Source organism: Neovison vison, chromosome 2 (assembly GCF_020171115.1).
Source record: "Neovison vison isolate M4711 chromosome 2, ASM_NN_V1, whole genome shotgun sequence".
In the NCBI taxonomy this organism is placed as follows: domain Eukaryota; kingdom Metazoa; phylum Chordata; class Mammalia; order Carnivora; family Mustelidae; genus Neogale; species Neogale vison.
Window position 1 is genome coordinate 206423648 of NC_058092.1, and position 24644 is coordinate 206448291.

Consider the following 24644-nt stretch of genomic DNA (forward strand, 5'->3'; position numbering starts at 1 on the left):
AAGATAAAGAATGCAATCGCTTGGTAAGGTGGTTGGTTGTTTTGTTTTTTTTTTTTGTTTTTTTTGTTTTTTTTGTTTTTAGCACAAGGATGTAAATGGTAGTTTAAAGTTCATGTTCTATTATACAATCTATGTCTCATTGTTAAACTTATCTTCTCTGACTTGTTTTTCATAGACCAGTTTTGGACTTCCTCCTAGCAGTCCACCAGGTCATGGGTCCTAGGATTTGAGGTTTATAAGAATTTCCTGCTGAAAGGGAGTAGACTCTTTCTAGTATACTACCATTATTTTCTTGTAAAAAGAGTTGAGCTCCCTACCTCTGCAATTTATTTATTTATTTATTTTTTAAAAAGATTTTTATTTATTTATTTGACAGACAGAGATCACAAGTAGGCAGAGAGGCAGACAGAGAGAGAGAGGAGGAAGCAGGCTCCCTGCTGAGCAGAGAGCCCCATGTGGGACTCGATCCCAGGACCCTGAGATCATGACCTGAGCTGAAGGCAGCGGCTTAACCCACTGAGCCACCCAGGCGCCCCTACCTCTGCAATTTAAACAGAACTTTCATCACAGAAAGTTTCCCTAAGCATGACTTAATTCCATTAACTCATGTCCCATTTGTGGATTTACTTGTTATATATTCTCTTGAATATCTTGTAGGTACATCAAACCTAGCATTTCTAAAAGTAAACTCACTGTCTTCTTACAAAATCTATTTTTCCTATATTTCTTATGTCACATAGTAATTCCTCCTACTTTCATAAGCCAGAAACTGGGGAGTTCTTTAGGCTTTTCAGGAATATTTATATTCTTTATGCAATTTTTTTCTAAGTCCTACTTAGTAACTATCAATTCTGCTTCTCAATATCTGTAGATTCTGTATCCTCCTTTCTATATATCTGGACTGTTGTCATATCAAATTAATTATTCTCCTAATCTCTAGTCTTTTCTCTGCTTATTATTCTAAAATGCAAGTATGACTGCTTTCTCTTCAGTGATTCCCATTGACCTTTTACCTAATTCTAAATTCTTCGTCTCATCTCCGGATACTCCTTCTTATGATATAACAATATTGGACTTCTTAAAAATTGTTAATACACAATTTGTTTCTTCTACCTAGAATACTTTCCACTCTTCCATATTTCATGTCTGAAGAATTTCTTTTTCCCCAAAAGCTGGCTTAAGCTTCACCTTGTCTGTGGAATCTGTCTTCCTCTGTCTCACTCCTGTCAGCAAGAGAGGTTCACTTCCTCCTTGGTGTATACATCCCTTATACTTGTCACACTGTATTATAATTTTTATTTTGTGTCCTTAACTAGACAGGTTTTTTTTTTTTTTAAGTTTTTTTATTTGAGAGAGAGTGTGCACGTGCGTGTGTGAGCAAGGGAAAGGGACAGAGGGAGAGGGAGAAGTAGATTTCCCGCCAAGCAGGGAGCCTGATGCTAGGCTCTGTCCCAGGACCCCAAGATGATGACCTTAGCAGAAGACAGATACTTAACCAACTGAGCCCCCAGGCTGCCCCTAGACAGTGAGTATTTTAAGTGAGGGATTATATCCTATTTATTTTTTTTACCTTCTGGGATCTAATACTGTGCCTAAAATGACTGGCACAAAAATTTATTTTTTTGAAGGATCTTAGAGCTGAGTCTTAGCTTTTCCAGGGAGAATTTTTTAAAGTAAAAAACAGACTTGTACTTGTAGTGTTTTTTTCCCCTTTTTCTTGTGAGAGGTGAATGTACTATGAATATTCTGATGTTTAAAACCAATTAAATACCTAAAATTCATAGTCTTAGCTCACATTTTCTATATTATATTTTCTGGCACACATTTTAGTAATATCCTTTAGAGGAAGACAGGAGACTAAATGGTCAAAGAAGTTTTGGAAATCTGGGTTAAAGTTAAGTATATTTCTTTAGTTATAAACTTAGAAAGGGGATACAATATAGAACGTTTATTAACTAATTTGGGCATAGAACCTTTTTTCAAGAAATACTTCTGGAGGGGTGCCTGGGTGCTGCATTCATTAAGCATCTGCCTTCAGCTCAGGTCATGATCCCAAGGTCTTGGGATTGAGTTCCTCATTGGGCTCCCCACTCAGCAGGAAGCTACTTCTCCCTCTCTCACCCTCCTGCTTGTGTTCCCCCTCTTACTTTGTCTCTCTCTGTCAAATAAATCAATAAAATCTTAAGAAAAAAAAAAGAAATACTTGTAGATACTGTGTGAAATGTTAGTTTTGTACATAACACAGTTTGGAAGCAGTGCTTTTAAAAAATGATTTATGGGGTGCCTGGGTGGCTCAGTGGGTTAAAGCCTCTGCCTTCGGCTCAAGTCATCATCTCAGGGTCCTGAGATCGAGCCCCGCATCGGGCTCTCTGCTCAGCAGGGAACCTGCTTCCCCCCTCCTCTTTCTCTACCTGCCTCTCTGCCTACTTGTGATCTCTGTCTGTCAAATAAATAAATAAAATCTTCAAAAAAAAAAAAAAAAGATTTATACTCTGAAAACAGAAAACCACTGACTAAGTTAGTTTGGATACTATAGTATCTATACTCTAGTATGGTTCCTTGATACTATAGTTCCTTCTGTGAGGTTAGCGGACATTTCATAGATTTCGGCTGAAGAGTGAACCAGTCCCTCCCACCAACACACACATATGCCAGCCCAGGAAATAAATGGTCCCATGTAACTTCAGGACTTCAGAAAATTAAACATTTTTTTTCATTACTGATAATCAATAGAAGTTAAGGCAGGATGTTTTATGTACATTTATGCATGTATCCTACCTTTTTAATATTTCTGGTATTTTTAATTTTATGTAGCTGGTTTTTCACTCAAAAAAGAATTAGTGGTACTTTTTTTTTTTTTTTAAGACTGACAATATTCCAAATCAAAGGTTATTAAAATAATTGGATTGTTACTGACTTAACTCACTGAAATGAAGAAGAGTATACTTTTTGGTAATTGATATAAAGCTAACTCTAGCATGGGAAACAAAGTCTAAGCAATGGAATTATTAGATATGGACTTTAAAATTAGCATAGTCAAGGAATTGTAAGACAAGATTGAGGATTTTGGCAGATCATTGAAAACCATAAAGTAAACCGTTTCTGAGTTCTAGAACTGAAAATACATTGCAAATTAAGAACTCAGTGTGTAGTTGGCAGATTAGACACACTGAAGAGAGAATTAATGAACCAGAAGTTACAAGGAAAATACCCAAATTGAGGCTCAGAGAGACAAAAGGATGGGAAGTAAAGAGTTTAAAGACATATAAGATGGGAAGACTTAACATATGTGTAATCATAGTCTGGAAAGGAGAAGAAAGAGTGATGGACATAAATAATATAGCAGACCTTGAAGCCATGGATTGAAAAATGCTGTGAATTCTAAGCAGGAGGAATACAAAAATCCCATAATTAGGCATATAATAGTAACTTGTGGGTGCCTGGGTGGCTCAGTGGGTTAAGTCTCTGCCTTTGGCTCAGGTCATGATCTTAGGGTCCTGGCATCGAGCCCCGCATCGGGCTCTCTGCTCAGCAGGGAGCCTGCTTCCTGCTGTCTCTGCTTGCCTCTCTGCCTACTTGTGATCTCTGTCTGTCAAATAAATAAATAAAATCTTTAAAAAAAATAGTAACTTGTTAGAGATGTAAAAGAAGAAAAATCTTAAAAGCAACCAGAGGGAAAAATTTATTGCCTTCAAAAGAGTAATAATAATAACTAATCTTTACTGACTTGTCAGCAGAATTAATGGAAGCCAAAAGACAGTGAGCTAATATCTGAAGTGCTGATAAACCATATCTGTCAACCTAGAATTGTTTACCCACCAAAAATTTCTTTTAGAAATGGAGATGAAGTTGGAGTGCCTGGCTGGCTCAGTTGGTAGAACGTGTGACTCTTGTTCTTGCAGTTGTGATTCTGAGCCCCATGTTGTGGGTTGGGTTTACTTATAAAATAAAAAAGAAAGGAAGGTGAAATGAAGGTATTTTTCAGATAAAAACCTAGAGGATTTATTTCTAGTAGACCTACATAAAGGAAATATTATTTTCAGACAGAAAGAAAATTATCCCAGTTAGAAACCCAGAGATGTAGCAAATGAACAGAAAGAGCAACTATTTTGGGTAAAATTGCATATATTATGTTGGCTGTATAAAACAAAATTGTCTTATGGGGTTTACATATTTATAGAATTAACAGTGCAAAAGAACAATCATATATAAGTTAGGAGGGGAACTGATAACGGGTATGAAAATCTCTACTAAATTATTCTGTTTACAGGAGACATACCTTACATATAAATATATAGAGAGGTTGAAAGCAAAAGGATAGAAAAGGTACATCGGGGCACCTGGGTGGCTCAGTGGTTTAAGCCTCTTCCTTCGGCTTGGGTCATGATTTCAGGGTCCTGGGACTGAGCTCCGTGTTGGGCTCTCTGCTCGGCGGGGAGCCTACCCTCCCCCCCCACATGCCTCTCTGCCTACTTGTGATCTCTCTCTCTGTCAAATAAATAAATAAGATCCTAAGGGGAAAAAAAAAGAAAAGAATAGATACATCATGCAAACATCAACGAAAATAAAGCTAATGTATGTATATTAATATCAAAGCAGGCTTTAAGACAGAATTACTAGTAGAGAAGAAAGAGGAGCATTTCATAGGGATTTGAGATTCAGCTCATCAGGAAAATAAATAATTCTAAATTTGTTTCCATAAAAATGGTCTTAAAATATATAAAGCAAAAATTGTCAGAATTAAAAGAAATAGACAATTTGACAATCATAATGGGGGATTTTAATATACTTCTTTCAGTAACTGCTAGAAACAATTGAAAAATTTAATAAAGAAGTAGTCCTTTCAAATATGATTAATAACCCTGACCTAATGACATATTTAACACTATCCCATTATTTGAGAATATACATTTTTAAAAGAACATTTACCAAAATTGATTACATTCTGGTCCATAGAACAAATGTCAGTAAACTCAAAGGATTTAAATGATACAGACAGAGTATATTCTCTAACTATACTGCAATTATACCAGAGATGAGTAATAAATAGATGAGTAGAAAAATCCCTGTATGTTTGGAAATTAAGAAATAAAATTCTCAATAACCTGTAGGTTAAAGAGGAAACTCAGTTGAAACCATAAATGTCTTTTTCTTTTTTTAGATTCTTAAAATTGATTTATTTGACACAGACACAGCAAGAAAGGGAACACAAGAAGAGGGAGTGGGAGAGAGAAGCAGGTCTCCAGGAGCAGGGAACCTGATTCAGGGCTTGATTGCAGAATCCTGGGATCACAACCTGAGCCAAAGGCAGATACTTAACCAACTGAGCCACCCAGATGCCCTAAAACCAGAAAATATTTTGAAGTGTAATGAAAGTAGGACATATCAAAACTTGAAGGATGCAGCAAAAGTTGTGTGTAAGGGAAATTTATAGCCTTATATTATGACTTAGGAAAGAAGAACTGAAATCAATAATCCAAGTATCCATCTGAAGGAGTTAGAGAAAAAGTACAAAGTAAACTCAAAGAAAGGGGAAGGATATGACACAAACAGCACAGGTAACAGAAACTAAACAAGTGGGTTTACACCAAACTAAAAAGCTCCTGCTTTTTAGCAAAAGGAAGCAATCAGCAGTATGAAAAGACAGTCCCCAGAATTGAAGGAAATAGTTGCAAGCTATTTGTCTGATTAGGGATTAATTTCCACAATATGTAAGGAAACATACAACTCAATAGCAAAAACAATCCTTAATCACCTACTTTGAAAATCAACAAGGGAGTTGAATATACATTTCTCCAAAGAAGATACACAAATTCCCAGCAAGTATATGAATAAATGCTCAGTGTCAATAACCATTAGGGAAATGCAAATCAGAATCACAGTGGTATATATCACCTTCCACCTCTCATGATTGCTGTAATCAAATAAATAAAAGACATTGTTGGTAAGTGTGTGGAGAAATTGGAAACTTGCATACTGTTGAGGGAATGCAAAATAGTGTGGCTGCCATTTTTAGGAGGTTCCTCAAAAAGTTAAAATAAGTATGATCCAGGAACCCTACTTCTGGGTGTTTATCCAAAAGAATTGCAATTAGAATCTTCAGAAAGATTAGCACTCCCATGCTCACGCATCATTGTTCACAACATCCAAGGTGGGGAAACAATTCAGATGTCCACTGACAGATGAATGGATTAAGAAAATGCAGTATACATGTATAGTGGCATATGGTATACTATTCAGTCCTTAAAAAGGAAATTTTGAGGTATTTAAAAGAGGAAAATTTATAGACTCAAAGAATGGGATAGTGGTTGCTAGGAACTGGAGAAGGGGGAATTACTAGTCAACAGGCATAAAGTTTCAGTTAAGGTGAATAAGCTCTAAAGTACTGCTGTGCAACATTGTACCTGTAGTCAGCAATGATATATTATTAATATATTAATACAATATTAGTATATGTTAATTATATAATAATTATAGACACTTAAAAACATGAAACTAGATCTCGTGTTAAGTGTTCTTACCACAGTAAAATAAAATTTAAAAAAAGAAAATGGAAGAAAATAATCAAGAGTAGAAATCAGTGTAATAGAAAACAAAATACATTAAGGAGGATCAAAAAGCTAAAAGTTCGTTCTTAGTCTTTTCAAATAATTTTGATAAACCCTGGCAAAGCCACTAAAAATATAGGAAAATATGAAATTCTTGAACCAGTTTTGACCATAATAAATCTTATAATAATCAGATTTTTCTTTTTCCAAAATAGGCACAACAGCAGAAAACCTTCAGTGTTGTTCTGCAGAAGCAAAATAATATAAAATTTGGGAAGAATGTGTACATAAATGATAGAATTCCAGAAGAAAGGAATGAAGTTGAATTGAAATGTGGATTTGAGGAAGAGGATGAGAATGAAGAGGAGGTGATTAAAGTTCCTTCCTTCCTTTTCCCCTCCTACTCTCCCTCCTTCTTTTTCTTCTTCCCTTCTTTTTTTCAAGAATTTTTTTCTTTTGAGTTGTAATATATGTCTATATGACTCTCAGTCTTTCCATGTGAACATTGAATTTATGTAGATCATTTTGTAATGAGCTATTAGAATAATGTGTCATCTGAAATATTAGACTGCATAGTTGACAGATGAATAGGATATATTCTAGATTATATTTATAAGCCATAGATAACTATAACTAAACCTAGGTGTTGTGCCATAATAAGCAGTAAAATTACAAATGCAGTGAGTTTTTGGAATGATCACTCATTTTATTTATTTATTTAGTAGTTTGATTTAATTTCATGGTGGCTTGACCTTGCTGTTTAGGCTAATTCTAGAAAGTCTACCTTGTTTTCCCTGATTGGTGCTGAGATACTGCAAAATGGTTCTAGTAGATTAAAGCTTTTTAATTCTTAAAAAAACCTTAACTCTAGGAAACTCGAAATTATTAATTATTAAATTAATTAAATTAATTAATTAAATTATTAAGTGTTCACTTTTTTTCATCTTCTTTATCTGAACTTATTCCTTATTTTACTTGCTGCTTTTACTTTCTATACAGTCTTCAGTTGAACCTACTTTTTGGCTTTTCCTTTAAATTTTTTTGAATATAGTTAATAAGAGCCTATAAGTTTTATAAGTTTTGCCTTGTTGGTGAGAGTTTAAATTATTTTTCTGAGGACTTAGTTGGGGCTCAGTATGAACTTTTAATTAACTGATAAATGAAACCATATGAATATGTGTCCATGGCCACCTCTATGATTGGAGAACAGCTGAGAGTTCAGTATGCATTTTTCTACTATATGACCAAGGATGACTGAAACTATGTGTATATATGTGTGTGTGTGTATGTACACACACGTGTATGTATAGATATGTATATATATTTATATACACTATATATATGTGTATATATGATTGTGTATATATATAGTTATACACATGTATATGTGTGCATATGCAGTGGATGTCTGATATTGCATGGGATACAGACAAATGATCTGCCTTAGCTTAATGTCTTCTTTTTTTTTTGAAGATTTTATTTATTTATTTGAGAGAGAGAGAGAGTGAGAGAGAGAGATGAAAGGAGAGAAGTCAGTGGGAGAAGCAGACTCCCTGCCAAGCAGGGATCCCAATGTGGGACTCGATCCTGGGACTTCAGGATCATGACCTGAACCAAAGGCAGTCGCTCAACCAACTGAGCCACCCAGGCGCCCTAATGTCTTCTTAATATGAAATTAGTATGTCTTGATTAGTCTCTGGAAATTTATTATTTTTTTTTAAGATTTTATTTATTTATTTGACACAGAGAGATCACAAGTAGGCAGAGAGGCAGGCAGAGAGAGAGAGGGGGAAGCAGGCTTCCCGCTGAGCAGAGAGTTCAATGTGGGGCTCGATCCCGGGACCCTGAGACCATGACCCAAGCCGAAGGCAGAGGCTTAACCCTCTGAGCCAGCCAGGCACCCCGAGTCTCTGGAAATTTAATGAATGTTTTTGAAATTTACTTTTTTGTTCTTTTTTAATCAGTATTTGGAGAATCTCTATGTTCTCTTCTCCCAAGTATGTTTGAGATACACAGTCTCTGTCCTTTAATTACTTTATAATTTAAAACACTCAACAATAATGATAAATAAATAAAGAATGAACTATTGAACAAGTGCCAAAACAGTTACAGAGGCATTGTGTTTATATTGTAATTTTTTATAGTTGATAAATGTTATAACATGAAGTCCATGAATCTTCTTGTTATCTTTAACTTACATTATCCAACAGTAAGCTAGTAGTTTGATAATTTTTATTTTTAAAAAATTTTTTGAGGGAAGAGGGGGAGAGGGAGAATCTTTTTTTCTCTTTTTCTTTTTTTAGAGAGTGAGTGTGGGGGGGTTGGGGGGTTAAAGAGAGGGAAAGAATCTTAAGCAGGATCCATGCCCAGCGTGGAGCCTATTGTGGGTTTCAATCCCATGACCTTGAGATCATGACCTGATCCGAAATCAAGAGTCGGGCACTTAACCAACTATGTCACCTGGGCACCCCAAATTGATAATTTTAAAAATGGGGTTTTATAAGGAGGGCACGTGTCCTGATGAGCATTGGGTGTTATATGCAACTAATGAATTGTTGAACACTGCATAAAAAACTAATGATGTACTATATGTTAGCTAATTAAACGTAATAGAAAAATAAATAAATAAAATGAAGATGGGGGAGGAAAAACAAAAGAAAAATGTATGCCAGCCTGCTCACAGTTAATTTTCTTTGTAGTCTTGTGCATTGACTGCATTTAGAGTAAGTAATATCTATTACTTTGGTAATCTGAAAAAAACTGTTATTTCTCAAATATAATTAAATAATAAACAATGAATGCCATGAAAAAATGTGGTTTTATTTTTCAGGTCTTAACTGTTCAGGATCTGGTTGATTTTTCCCCTGTTTACCGATGTTTGCACATTCATTCTGTTTTGGTGAGTACCTTTTATTTATGTATATTGTGTGTGTGTGTGTGTGTGTGTACACATATGTGTATATATACACATAAATATTTGTATAATAAAAAAGTTATCTATGTGTTTTAGGTGTACTTTTCTAAAGGCTGACTATAAGCTCAGTTAGCTGTAAATCTTCACACATAACTATTTTAAATATCCCCTGTGAGTAATGCACTTACTTTTTTCTTTAAGTTATAGTCTACTTTCAATTGATGTATCAGTTCATCTATAAGAACATTGTAATAGTATACTTCCATTTCATCCTTCTTGCATTTGTGCTGTTGTATCACAATTGCTTTTAAATACGTTGCTTCTACATTTGCTTACTCCTTCTACATTGTATTCATTTTTTATTAAATAATTCTTTTAAAAAATATTACTTTGATATAATTCATATACCAAAAAATTTACCCCTTTAAAGTATATAATTCAATGGTTTTGGCATACTTAAGAGGATGTGCAACCGTTAAAACTAATTCCAGAACATTTCATTTCTGAAGAAGGAAACCTCTTAACAATTAACACTCACTCCTCATTCTCCCGTACCTCCAGTTCCTGGCAACTACTCATTTACTTTCTTTCTTTATGGTTTGCCTATTCTGGTTATTTCATATAAATAGAATCATAGTAAGTGTGGTCTTTTGTGTCTTGGCCTCTTTCACATAGTTGAAAGTTAAGACTATTGATTGGGACCTTTCTTCTTTTTTAATACAGACACTTACAGCTGTAAATTTCCTTCTAACCACTGCTTTAGCTGCATTCCATGAGTTTTGGTATGTTGTGTTTTGTTTTCATTCATCTCAAAATATTTTCTAAATTCTTGTTACTTATTCTTTAACCCGTAGGTGTTTAGGAGTATGTTGTTTCATTTCCATATGCTTGTGAATTTCCCAAAAGTTCTTCTCTTACTAATTCCAAATTTAATCTTACTGTGGTCAGAGATCATATTTTGTAGGACTTCAGTCCTTTTAAATTTATGGAGATTTGTTTTATGGCCTAACATATGGATTATCCTGGAGAATGTTTCATGTGCACTTGAGAAGAAGAATGTGTATCTGGCTATTGTTGGGTGGTATGTTCTGTAGACATCTGTCAAATCTAGTTGATTTAATATTGTTATTCAGGTCTTCTGTTTCCTTGTTGATCTTCTGCCTATCTGTTATTGAAAGTGGTAATGTTGAAGTCTCCAACTGTAACTGTTCAATTATCTGTTCTTCCTTTAGTTTTGCCGATTTTCATTAATGTATTTTTGAGGCTCTGTTTTTAGGTGAATATATGTTTATAATTGTTATATCTTCAGGATGGATTAAACTTTTTTCATTAAAAAATGTCATTCTTTGTATATTTTTTTGGTTTAAAGACTATTTTGGGTGCTATTAGTATAGCTACTCTTAACTCTCTTTTGGTTACTGTTGGCATATTTTTTTAATTTTCACTATGAATACAGGGATGAAAATATCCTTTATTTTAATTTTTTTTTCAATTTATTTATTTTCAGAAAAACAGTATTCATTATTTTTTCACCACACCCAGTGCTCCATGCAATCCGTGCCCTCTATAATACCCACCACCTGGTACCCCAACCTCCCACCCCTCCGCCACTTCAAACCCCTCAGATTGTTTTTCAGAGTCCACAGTCTCTCGTGGTTCACCTCCCCTTCCAATTTACCCCAACCCCCTTCTCCTCTCTAACACCCCTTGTCCTCCATGCTATTTGTTATGCTCCACAAATAAGGAAACCATATGATAATTGACTCTCTCTGCTTGACTTATTTCACTCAGCATAATCTCTTCCAGTCCCAGTCCATGTTGCTACAAAAGTTGGGTATTCATCCTTTCTGATGGAGGCATAATACTCCATAGTGTATATGGACCACATCTTCCTTATCCATTCGTCCGTTGAAGGGGCATATGTTTTTCCATCCTTTTATTTTCAACCTCTTTGTGTTTTTGAATCTAAAATGTGTATCTTGTAGAATAGTATATAGATGGATTTTTAAAAATCCAGTCTGCCAATTCATGCCTTTTGACTGAAGTGTTTAGTTCTTTTGCATTTAATGTAATTACTGATATGGCCAGACTTATGCCTGCCATTTGCTGTAATAAATCATGTCTTTTTTGTTTTATTCCTCTATTACTGTCTTCTTTTGCATTAAATAGATATTTTCTCATGAATAATTTTAATTCTCATCACTCCTTTTAACATATATATGCATTAATATATAATATATATGAGTAATAAATATATAGATATATATTAGTTATATATGAATATGTACTATAAATATACAAAAATACATAAATATGTATAACAATGTTTGTATATATACACACATATGGTATATAGATTTTTTTTTTTTATATTTACTCTGGAGATTACAATTAACATCCTACCTTAAAACAGTCTAGTTCATACTGATCTTCCTCCTTTGTGTTACTATTGAGATACTAATTACGTCTTTATACATTATAAACCATAATACAATTATTTTTCTGTGCAGTTTTCTAAGTCAGAAGAATGGAGTTACAAATTATACTGTCTTTTACCTCTATATTATCTTAACTGGGACTCTTTATTTCTTCATGTGAATTAGAGTTACTGTCTAGTGTCCTTTTCTTTTTGCCTCAAGGACTACCTTTAGTATTTCTTTTAGGGAAGGTCAACTAGCATCAAATTCTCTGTTTTTGTTCATCTAGGAATGTCTTAATTTCTTCTTGGCTTTTTAAGAGTAGTTTTGCTGGGGCATCTGGGTGGCTCAGTGGTTAAAGCCTCTGCCTTCAGCTCGGGTCATGATCTCAGGGTCCTGGGATCGAGCCCCATATCAGGCTCTCTGCTCAGCGGGGATCCCCCCCTCTTTCTCTCTGCCTCTCTGCCTACTTGTGATCTCTCTCTCTGTCAAATAAATAAATAAAATCTTAAAAAAAAAAAAAAAGAATAGTTTTGCTAGGTATAGAATTTTTGGTCTTTTTCTTTCAGCACTTAGAAAATGTCTATGGTAGACATTTAGAGTTAAGGTGTTTTGAATTTTGATTATTCACTGAAATTGTATTAAATTGTAATTGAAATAATTGAAAAGAATGGTAATTATGTTAATTAGAGCAAATAGAATTATCTCCATTAGTTAATGTCTTTTCTTTTAGCCCTCTATTAAAAGGACCAACTCTGTACTTAATGAACTGAGATAAAAGCAGTAGGCACAATATCAATGTAAACTTACTGTTTTACACATTAGTGATGTTTCAAGTACTTGAGCATTATTGAATAGACATGTAGAATTTCTTCTTTTTAAAGCTATAATAAATAGTACTATTATATAAAAACAGTAATACTTTTAGTCTATCCTATGATGAAATAATTCTTCAAGTGTGTATGATTATAAAATATTCTAACTACTCAGATTCTTTTCAGATTTAGTATTTTATCTTTTATAACTTCAGGTAGTCATGTATACAGTTAACTGCATTTACACCTGAGGCAAATAGAAGGGTAGGTTCCATCAAGATTACATTGCTATATGTAATGATATTGAAAATTTGACTTCCAGTTGTCTGATCTCAATTTTTTGCATTTTGTTTTGCCTTGTTTTGTTTCTAAACTAGATCATATTGGCTTCTTAACCAAGGTGAAGTTCTTAATTATCTCAGTTGTTAAAGTGGCCTGTGTTGTGGTTTGATTCTTTTAAAGCTCCTTTCAAATTAGATGTTTTCCTATAGGTTTTTGGATTTGGTGGAAATGATTTTTGACTTTGATAATGCTTAATTTTTCTGTCTTATAGGGGCCCAGTAAACTGCAGTGAGTGCCCGTAGGCTCTTCTGTTACTTTGTATTTTCCTTCTTCTATGTCTATATGATCCATAAAGATAGTGACCATGAGTGTCATGTATTGTTCTTTCCCTAGTGCTTTTCATTGCATCTGATATTTCATAAAGATATGCTGGATTAGTAATTGGGTCTTTAACAACACACTCAATTTTTAATAAAAGTATTTTATGTATTTTATCCTGGTAGCTTATACCAACAGGCACTAAGCCCTCTGGAAAAGAGTGTATCTTTTTACCTGGTACAAAAAAGTGTTGAACTGTGCTCGCTTCGGCAGCATATATACAAAAAAGTGTTGAACCATTAGATACTATGTGAGGTTTCAGTGTGGCTTGCCTAAGAATGGTACATTGCATATTAAATTACATTTCATTGTTCATGATTTAAAATGAAAGAAACAGAAAACACAATTAAATGATGAAGATAATTGAAAGTCAGTGGTAGAGAACCAATAGTTTTAATTTTAACTAGTCCACTTTGTGATTTTTCAGAAGTAACCTATGATTCAAATAGTCAAATACTCAAATGATTACTCTCAGAATTTATATGTTATTGTAACTAACTATTGAATTATAATTTTCAAGAACATTTAGATCTCTGTATATTTTTGTATCTTTATAATACACAGAATCTATCAATTTAAGAAAGCTGCATTTTAAAAGATGTCAGTTTTGACTAATTCAGGCAGGACTTTTTTCCTTTTTACTGTGTAAGTGAGGTTTTACTATTCTATAAATGTAAATAAACTTCCATTAGCATGAAAACTTCTGGTTGGTATATATGACCAAAAATTTATAAAAGTAAAATGGCCAAAATTTAGTAAAGCTAATTCCTCCTTGTTATTATAGTTACTTTCCTTTCATTTGTAATTTCATTTAAGCTACTTTTTAGTAGTAACCAGGCACTTCACTGGGTCATCAGTTCTAATATTTATCTGACACTGTGCCTGCATTTGCTCCTTTATTTTTCCAGTTTGATGCATACTGTATATGATATTTGGTATTTTGAGATGAACTCTGTGTACAAAGCTGTACCATGACATAGGATGTCAGTTGTTGTGACTGGACGTACTTGCATCAATAAAAGAACATGTTTCTCCCCTAAAAAAAAAAAAAGAAAGAAAGAAAGAAATCCCTCTGCAGTATAACTTATCCTTTAGAGTTTTACTGTGGGAATAGGCTGAAGCCCGTTTTCTTAGAGACTTCTTTTACCTGAATCTGGCACCCTTGATTGGCTCCCTCTCATTCCCTCTCTTGTTTTCCTCCTTCTTGAACAGTCTCCCTTTTGAGCACTTCCTTATTGTATCACTTGGTATCTGTTTTTAAAAAAAGCTACCTAAGATATTATATTAGTTGTCTATTGCAGCACATTTATTATTTCACAAGGTCAGCTATCTGGGAATGACTTAGCTGGGTGGTTCTGGCTCAGGGTCTCTTTTGAGGTTCTAGTCAAGAGGTCAGTGAGGGATGTCATCATCTGAAGCTTGACAGGGCCTGGGGGATTTGCTTCTGTTATGACTGTTGGCAGAAGACCTCAGTTCCTTTCCACATGGGCTGTCTACAAAGCTGAGTGACAAACCTCGTGACATGGCAGCTGGCTTCCCTAGAATAAGTGATCTCAGGGATGCTGATACGGAAGCCATAATGTCCTTTATAATCTAATATCGGAAGTGTCATACCTTTACTTCTTTTTTTTTTTTGAAGATTTTATTTGTTAATTTTATTAGAGAGAGCATGAATGGGGAGAGGGGCAGAGGGAGAGAAGCAGACTCCCCAGTGAGCACAGAGACCAATGCAGGGCTTGATCTCACAACTCTGAGATTGTGACCTGAGCTGAAACCAAGTCAGGTACTGAACCAAATAAGCCACTCAGGTGCCCTACCTTTACTTCTGCTACATCCTACTGGTCACATAGATCAACCCTGGTAGAATGTGGGATGGGAAGATGCAAGATATCTTGGGGGGGTCGTCTTGGAGGCTACTATGCTTAACTTCATAAAAGAAATACTTATTCTTCATTGCTACTACCATCGTCCATTGCCTTGATGTGTAAAAACTTCCAGGATGCCAAATAAAGGATAAGTTTCCTTTAATGATTAATTAATATACACATTAAGAATGTACACATTAGCGGCACCTGGGTGGCTCAGTGGGTTAAGCCGCTGCCTTCGGCTCAGGTCGTGATCTCAGGGTCCTGGGATCGAGTCCCGCATCGGGCTCTCTGCTCGGCAGGGAGCCTGCTTCCTCCTCTCTCTCTCTCTGCCTGCCTCTCTGCCTACTTGTGATCTCTGTCAAATAAATAAATAAAATCTTTTTTTTTTAAAAGATTTTATTTATTTATTTGACAGACAGAGATTACAAGTAGGCAGAGAAGCAGGCAGAGAGAGAGAAAGGGAAGCAGGCCCCCTGCTGAGCAGAGAGCCCGACATGGGACTCGATCCCAGGACGCTGAGATCACGACCCGAGCCGAAGGCAGCGGCTTAACCCACTGAGCTACCCAGGCGCCCTTAATGACAGTTTTCATTTAAGGTCCTGATCTCTTTTGTTCCCCAGCTGTTGACAATGAATATAGTGCTTTTAAGAGGGAGTATTATGAGATTACAGAAGTGAGAACATAGGAAAATTTGAATGCAAAACTGTGTCCTGTGTGTTTAAATATAAACAGTGCTTTTGGCTAATCTTAATACGCATCCTTATGATGTGTCATTTTCTGTTCAAAAAATTTTAAACATCTGAAATAATATGATTTAGTGAAGTGGAATCTTTTAAACATAACTGGAGTATTTTCTGGGGCTGCCAAAATTTTGAAGTTACATTGAATAAACCATTCTTTTTTTTTTTTTTTTTTTTTTAAAGATTTTATTTATTTATTTGACAGAGAGAAATCACAAGTAGACGGAGAGGCAGGCAGAGAGAGTGAGGGAAGCAGGCTCCCTGCTGAGCAGAGAGCCCGATGCGGAACTCGATCCCAGGACCCTGAGATCATGACCTGAGCCGAAGGCAGCGGCTTAACCCACTGAGCCACCCAGGCGCCCGAATAAACCATTCTTTCATATAAGTTATGATTCAGAAAAACTGTTAAAAGCTGTTTTTCCAGGGGGGACAAGATGGCAGGGAAGTAGGAGGAGGCGCCTTTTCAACCTGTACCCTAAAGTGAGCTGAGTACCTACCAAAGAACTCCGATCACCCATGAAATCAGCCTGAGATCAGAATTCTACACGTCTGGATCTCTACAGGGGCAGAAATGCCAGTGGGCAGTCTTTTTGTTTGTCTGTTTTTGTTTGTATACTTCATAAATCTTACCTTGGGGCCCATTTGGGCTGAACTTTCTCTTTCATCTTCCCGTCTCTCTCTCTTTTTTCTTTTTCTTTTCTTTTTTCTGTCGTTTGGGTGGGGAATCCTGATTGCTCAGAAGTGTTCCAGGGTGCACATTGACTGCACCATGGTCAATACATCCAGCTACGTCTGTTCAGTCATCTCTCACCAAAATGAATAGGAGGAAGACTGCCCAACAGAAGAAAAATACAGAGGATGGACCTTCTGCAACAGAGCTAACGGCTATCAATATATACAATATGTCGGAAAGAGAATTCAGGCTAACAAGTATCTGGGCAATACCTAGGTTGGAGAAAGCCATGGATGACCAAACGGAATTGATTAGGGCCGAGCTGAAAGCGACCAGAGATCATGTTCACAATGTTAGGGCAGAGCTAAAAGCTACCAGGGCTGAGGTTCGCAATGCTCTCAATGAGTTCCAATCTAATCTAAATTCTCTCAAAGCTAGGATAACTGAGGCAGAAGATAGAATTAGTGGGCTGGAGGACAAACAGATAGAAAGGATCAGGAGGAAGCCTGGAACAAACAGCTTAGAAACCACGAAAACAGAATCAGGGAAATAAATGATGCCATGAAACGTTCCAATGTCAGAATTATTGGAATCCCTGAAGGGGAAGAGAAAGAAAGAAGTCTAGAAGATATAGTGGAATGAGTTCTTCATGAAAATTTTACCAATCTTGTGAATGGAACCAGTGTTCATGTACTAGAGGCCGAACGGTCTCCACCCAAGATTACAGATTACAAAAAAAATCGAGGCACCTGATAGTCAACTGAATCATAACTGTAGGTATAATCTCTTGAAAGGTGCTAGGACAAAGAGGCTCCTTACTTACAGAGGAAAGCCCATCAGAATAATGTCAGACCTGTCCACAGAGACCTGGCAAGCCAGAAAGGGCTGGCAAGATATATTCAGGGCACTAAATGAGAAGAACATGCAGCCAAGAATACTTTATCCAGCCAGACTGACACTCAAAATGGATGGAGAGATAAAGAGTTTCCAAGACTGGCAAGGCTTAAAAGACTATGCAACCACCAAGCCAACACTGCAAGAAATATTAAGGGGGGTTCTATAAAAGAGGAAAAATCCTAAGAATAGCATTGAACAGAAATATAGAGAGAATCTACAGAAAGAAAGACTTCAAAGGTAACACGATGTCAATAAAAACGTATCTATCAATAATCACTCTCAATGTGAATGGCCTAAATGTGCCCATAAAATGGCACAGAGTTGCAGATTGGATAAAACGACAGGACCCATCCATATGTTGTCTACAAGAGACCCATTTTGAACCTAAAGATACACCCAGAATGAAAGTGAAGGGATGGAGAAGCATCTTTCATGCCAATGGGCCTCAAAAGAATGGGGTAGCGATTCTCATATCAGATAAATTAGATTTTAAACTAAAGACTGTAGTCAGAGATACAGAAGGATACTATATAATTCTTAAAGGGACTATCCACCAAGATGATCTTACAATTGTAAATATCTATGCCCCCAATATGGGAGCAGCCAATTACATAAGGAAACTGTTAATCAAGATAAAGAGTCATATTGATATGAATACATTAATAGTAGGAGATCTTAACATGCCTCTCTCAGAAATAGATCATCAAAGCAGAAAATCAATAAAGAAACAAGAGCATTGAATGACACATTGGACCAGATGGACCTCATAGATATATACAGCACATTCCACCCTAAAACAACAGAACACTCATTCTTCTCAAGTGCACATGGAACCTTCTCAAGAATAGACCTACATACTGGGCCACAAATCAGGACTCAACTGATACCAAAAGACTGAGATTATTCCCTGCATATTCTCAGATCACAGTGCTTTGAAACTGGAGCTCAATCACAAGGAAAAGTTCAGAAGGAACTCAAACACCTGGAAGCTAAAGACCACCTTGCTTAAGAATGCTTGGATCAACCAGGAGATCAAAGAAGAACTGAAACAATTCATGGAAACCAATGAGAATGAAGGCACTTTGGTCCAAAACCTATGGGATACAGCAAAGGCGGTCCTAAGGGGGAAATACATAGCCATCCAAGCCTTCCTCAAAAAAATTGAAAAATCCAGAACACAGCAGCTGTCTCTACACCTTAAAAAACTGGAGAATCAACAACAAATCAAACCAACTCCACACATAAGAAGGGAAATAATCAAGATTAGAGCTGAGATCCATGAGGTAGAAATCAGAGATACAGTAGAACATATCAATGAAACTAGAAGTTGGTTTTTTGAAAGAATCAATAAGATCGATAAACCATTGGCCACACTAATCCAAAAGAAAAGAGAGAAAGCCTAAATTCATAAAATTATGAATGAAAAGAGAGAGAGCACAACTAACACCAAGGAAGTAGAAACAATCATCAGAAGTTATTATCAGCAGTTATATGCCAATAAGCTAAGCAACCTAGATGAAATGGATGCATTCCTGGAAAACTATAAACTCCCAAAACTGAACCAGGAAGAAATTGACAACCTGAATAGACCGGTATCTAGTAACAAGATTGAGCAGTGATCAAAAACCTCCTAAAAAACAAGAGCCCAGGACCTGACGGATTCCCTGGAGAATTCTACCAAACTTTCAAAGAAGAAATAACACCTATTCTCCTGAAGCTATTTCAAAAAATTGAAGCAGAAGGAAAATTTCCAGACTCTTTCTATGAAGCCAGCATTACCCTGATCCCCAAACCAGGCAAAGACCCTACCAAAAAGGAGAATTTCAGACCAATATCACTGATGAATATGGATGCTAAGATTCTCAACAAGATCCTAGCCAACAGGATCCAACAGCACATTAAAAAGCTCATCCACCATGACCAGGTGGCATTCATTCCCGAGCTACAAGGATGGTTCAACATTTGCAAATCAATCAGTGTGATAGAACAAATTAATAAGAAAAGAGAGAACCACATGGTCCTCTCAATTGATGCAGAAAAAGCATTTGACAAAATCCAGCATCCGTTCCTGATTAAAATGCTTCCAAGTATAGGGATAGAGGGAACATTCCTGAACTTCATGAAATCTATCTATGAAAGACCCACAGCAAATATCATCCTCAGTGGGAAAAAGCTTGCAGCCTTCCCGTTGAGATCAGGAACATGACAAGGATGCCCACTCTCACCACTCTTGTTCAACATAGTATTAGAAGTCCTAGCAACAGCAATCAGACAACAAAGAGAAATAAAAGGTATCCAAATTGGCAGTGAAGAAGTCAAACTCACTCTATTCGCAGATGACATGATTCTTTATATGGAAAACCCAAAAGACTCCACCCCCAAACTACTAGAACTCATACAGCAATTCAGTAATGTGGCAGGATACAAAATCAATGTACAGAAATCAGTGGCTTTCTTATACACTAACAATGAAAATACAGAAAGGGAAATCGGAGAATCGATTCCATTTACTATAGCACCAAGAACCATAAGATACCTGGGAATAAACCTAACCAAAGGGGTTAAAGGATCTGTACTCAAGGAACTACAGAACACTCATGAAAGAAATTGAAGAAGACACAAAAAGATGGAAGACCATTCCATGCTCTTGGATCGGAAGAATAAACATTGTTAAAATGTCTATACCGCCTAGAGCAATCTATACTTTTAATGCCATTCTGATCAGAATTCCACCAGTATTTTCAAAGAGCTGGAGCAAATAATCCAAAAATTTGTATGAAATCAGAAGAGACCCCGAATCGCTAAGGAAATATGGAAAAACAAAAATAAAACTGGGGGCATCAGGCTACCTGATTTCAAGCTTTATTACAAAGCTGTGATCACCAAGACAGCATGGTACTGGCATAAAAACAGACACATAGACCAGCGGAACAGAGTAGAGAGCCCTGATATGGACCCTCAACTCTATGGGCAAATAATCTTCAACAAAACAGGAAAAAATGTACAGTGGAAAAAAGACAGTCTCCTCAATAAATGGTGCTGGGAAAACTGGGCAGCTGTATGTAGAATAATGAAACTCGACCATTCTCTTACACCGTACACAAAGATAAACTCAAAATGGATAAAAGACCTCAACGTGAGACAGGAATCCATCAGAATCCTAGAGGAGAACATAGGCAGTAATCTCTTCGATATCAGCCACAGCAACTTCTTTCAAGATATGTCTCCAAAGGCAAAGGAAACAAAAGCGAAAATAAACTTTTGGGACTTCATCAAAATCAAAAGCTTCTACACAACAAAGGAAACAGTCAAGAAAACAAAGAGGCAACCCATGGAATGGGAGAAGATATTTGCAAATGACAGTACAGACAAAAAACGTTGATATCCAGGATCTATAAAGAACTCCTCAAACTCAAGACACACAAAACAGATAATCATATCAAAAAATGGGCAGAAGATATGAACAGACACTTCTCCAATGAATACATACAAATGGCTATCAGACACATGAAAAAATATTCATCATCACTAGCCCTCAGGGAGATTCAAATTAGAACCACATTGAGATATCACCTTACACCAGTTAGAATGGCCAAAATTAGCAAGACAGGAAATAACATGTGTTGGACGGGACGTGGAGAAAGGGGAACCCTCTTCCACTTTTGGTGGGAATGCAAATTGGTGCAGCCTCTTTCCAGAACAGTGTGGAGATTCCTCAAGAATTTAAAAATAGAACTTCCCTATGACCCTGCAATTGCACTCCTGGGTATTTACCCCAAAGATACAGATGTAGTGAACAGAAGGGCCATCTGTACCCCAATGTTTATAGCAGCAATGGCCACAGTCGCCAAACTGTGGAAAGAACCAAGATGCCCTTCAACGGACGAACGGATAAGGAAGATGTGGTCCATATACACTGTGGAGTATGATGCCTCCATCAGAAAGGATGAATACCCAATTTTTGTAGCAACATGGACGGGACTGGAAGAGATTATGCTGAGTGAAATAAGTCAAGCAAAGAGAGACAATTATCATATGGTTTCACTTATTTGTGGAGCATAACAAATAGCATGGAGGACATGGGGAGTTAGAGAGGAGAAGGGAGTTGGGGGAAATTGGAAGGGGAGGTGAACCATGAGAGACTATGGACTCTGAAAAACAATCTGAGGGGTTTGAAGTGGTGGGGGGGGTGCGTGGGAGGTTGGGGGAACCTGGTGGTGGGTATTAGAGAGGGCACAAATTGCATGGAGCACTGGGTGTGGTGCAAAAAATAATGAATACTTTTATGCTGAAAACTCTGAAAAACAGTCTGAGGGGTTTGAAGTGGCGGGGGGGTGGGAGGTTGGGGTACCAGGTGGTGGGTATTATAGAGGGCACAGCTTGCATGGAGCACTGGGTGTGGTGAAAAAAATAATGAATACTGTTTTTCTGAAAATAAATAAATTGGAAAAAAAAAAAGAAACAAAAGGTACCCCCAAAAAAAAAAATTTAAAAAATTAAAAAAAAAGCTATTTTGCCAAGTTGTGTCATAAGTGGAAGTCGTTACTTGTGTGATATTTTTGACTTCATATTAAATTAAAATGAAAACTGTCTGCCAGACTGATTAGTTCCAGCATGATCACCATCCCTAACACAATTCATGTGTTATTCCTGACTTTTATACTTGGTTTTATTATTTCCAAAATTTAACACTGAAGTTTTATGTATGTCCACACATTTACTAAAGGTATATTTTATTGTTTTTATCATACTTCTCTTTTTGTAAATAACTTAGAATTCTGTCTGCATATTACACTGCGTTGTTATAAGTTAAGTAATGAGAAACAGCACTTAAGTAAAGAGAAGTGATTTGTTATCTTGTTTTTAAGGTACATGAGTAGATAAAACAATCACAATGGATAAAAATAATCTTGATGACTTTCATAATTTCATGATTTATTTCTCAGTTGTTTTCATAATATAATATTCTACAATGCATATTAATATATTTATTTGAAGTGAAACATGAACTTAGACTTTTTTTGAGGGATAGTAAATACAATTGACTTAATAGTTTGATTATGAGGACTGGCTTTACTAATTAGTTTTTAGGGTAGGCATTTATCTGTAAATTATACACACTAAATCTGCAGCTCAGAATCTTTAATAAAAAGTGTGTTTCTGAGATGCCCGAGTGGCTCATTCAGTTCAGTGTCTGACTTTGGCTCAAATCATGAACATGGGGTCCTGGGATAAAGCACCTAGTTGGGCTCTCTGCACAGTGAGGAGTCTGCTTGTCCCTCTTCCTCTGCCCCTCTTCCTGCTTATACCCTTTCTGTCTCTCTCTTAAATAAATAGTCTTAAAAAATAAATAAGTAAATAAAGAAAAATAAAAAGTATGTTGTTAGTTTCCCCCCCAAAATCCCTTTCATCATATTAAGATACTCATTTCCAATAAAAATTTACTTTTTGTTATATTAATTATCTATAACATTAATATTTAGATTGTTTTGATCAGTGATGTACTAATTTAATGATAATTCAACCTAGAAGGAAAAAATTACCACAATGCCTCAATTATGGCCTTAGAGATAAAATAAGAACAAAAATATATTACATTAGAAAATATAGTATTAGGGGCACCTGGGTGGCTCAGTGGATTAAAGCCTCTGCCTTTAGTTCGGGTCATGATCCCAGGGTCTTGGGATTCAGCTCCGCATTGGACTCTCTGCTCAGCAGGGAGCCTGCTTCCCTCTCTCTCCCTGCCTTTCTGCCCATCACTGTGAAATAAATAAATTAAATATTTAAAAAGTAAAGAAAAGAAAAGAAACTATAGTGTTAGAGGAATACCTGTCTGGCTCAGTCCATAGAGCATGTGACTCTTATTCTTGAGGTTATGAGTTTGAGCCCTACAATATGGGATAGAGTTTACTTAAAAACATAAATATAGTATAAAAAATAACATATTAAATTTGAAAAAAACCCAAAACCCTGTAAGAGTAGTAGTCTGGAGTATAAGTTAAAAAAGAAAAAAAGAATGCCTGGGTGGCTTAGTTGGTTAAATGTCTGCCTTTGGCTCAGGTCATGATCCCAGGGTTCTAGGGTTGATCCCCACATTGGGCTTCCCCACTGAGCAGGGAGTCTGCTTCTCCCTCTCCCCCTGCTTATTCTCTCTTAGTCTCTCTCAAATGAGTAAATCTTTAAAAATTAAAAAGGAAAAAAAAAAGAAAAAGGAGTGATACCTGGATGGCTTAGTTGGTTAAGTGTCCAACTCTTGATCATACCCCAGGTCTTGATCTCTGGCTTGTAAGTTCAAGCCTCACATCAGGCTCCACACTTGGTATGGAGCCTACTTTAAAAAAAAAAAAAGAAAAAGAAAAAGAAAGAGAGTGTATTCATATGTTTTTTAAATGTAGGTAACCATTGGATATTTTAAATGAGGATATAATAGTTTTATTTCTAATATATTTGAAATTATATCCTTTACATTAATTAAACTCATTGTGCAAAAAATTTAGTTACCTAAGTAAAACTGTGTAACATGTTTAGGAACAACTTTTTTTTTTTTAAATCCTCTTAATTGTTTGAGTATAAAAATACTGGAAGAATTGCCCTGAGGGTTACCTAAACTTACTTTCTGCATTATAAGCTTTTTTTTATGGCACTAAGAAAAGTCATTTTGTTGATAACTACTTAAATATTAAAGTTATCAGAAAAAGTTTTTTTCAGTGAAAATAAGAGTTTTGACTTTTCCCCCTTAGATTCTCTTTGGAGCCTTGAGTAGGTGAATGGGTTCCCAGCCTTTTCTTCTCATTCTTGATGGATTCTCCTTTTAAGCAGAGAGGAAGACAGAAGAAATAGTTATATAGTCATTCATTTACTTGTTTAGTCATTCATTCATTCATTCAAGAAATAATAATTGATTGCCTTCCATGTGCCAAACATTGTGCTAAGGGATAAGGATACAGTAGTGAACTAGTTGGACAGGACCATGTTCTAACATACTTAGAGTGATAAAGATAGATCTCTGTCATCCAATATGGTAACTACTACCTGTATGAAACTTTTTAAATTTTTTTAAAAAGATTTTTTATGGGGTGCCTGGGAGGCTCAGAGGGTTAAGTCTCTACCTT

General features: G+C 36.0%; 1 protein-coding gene across 2 annotated transcripts in view; it reads left to right on the forward strand.

Moving 5' to 3' along the window:
- EXOC6 (exocyst complex component 6) overlaps positions 1–24644 on the forward strand; it is a 231158-nt gene that overhangs the window by 69964 nt on the left and 136550 nt on the right. For both annotated transcript variants that reach the window (XM_044240115.1, XM_044240114.1), the window contains exons 7-8: positions 6764–6916; positions 9379–9447. In XM_044240115.1, the coding sequence (XP_044096050.1) occupies positions 6764–6916; positions 9379–9447 (222 nt within the window). The remainder of the gene's footprint in view (positions 1–6763; positions 6917–9378; positions 9448–24644) is intronic.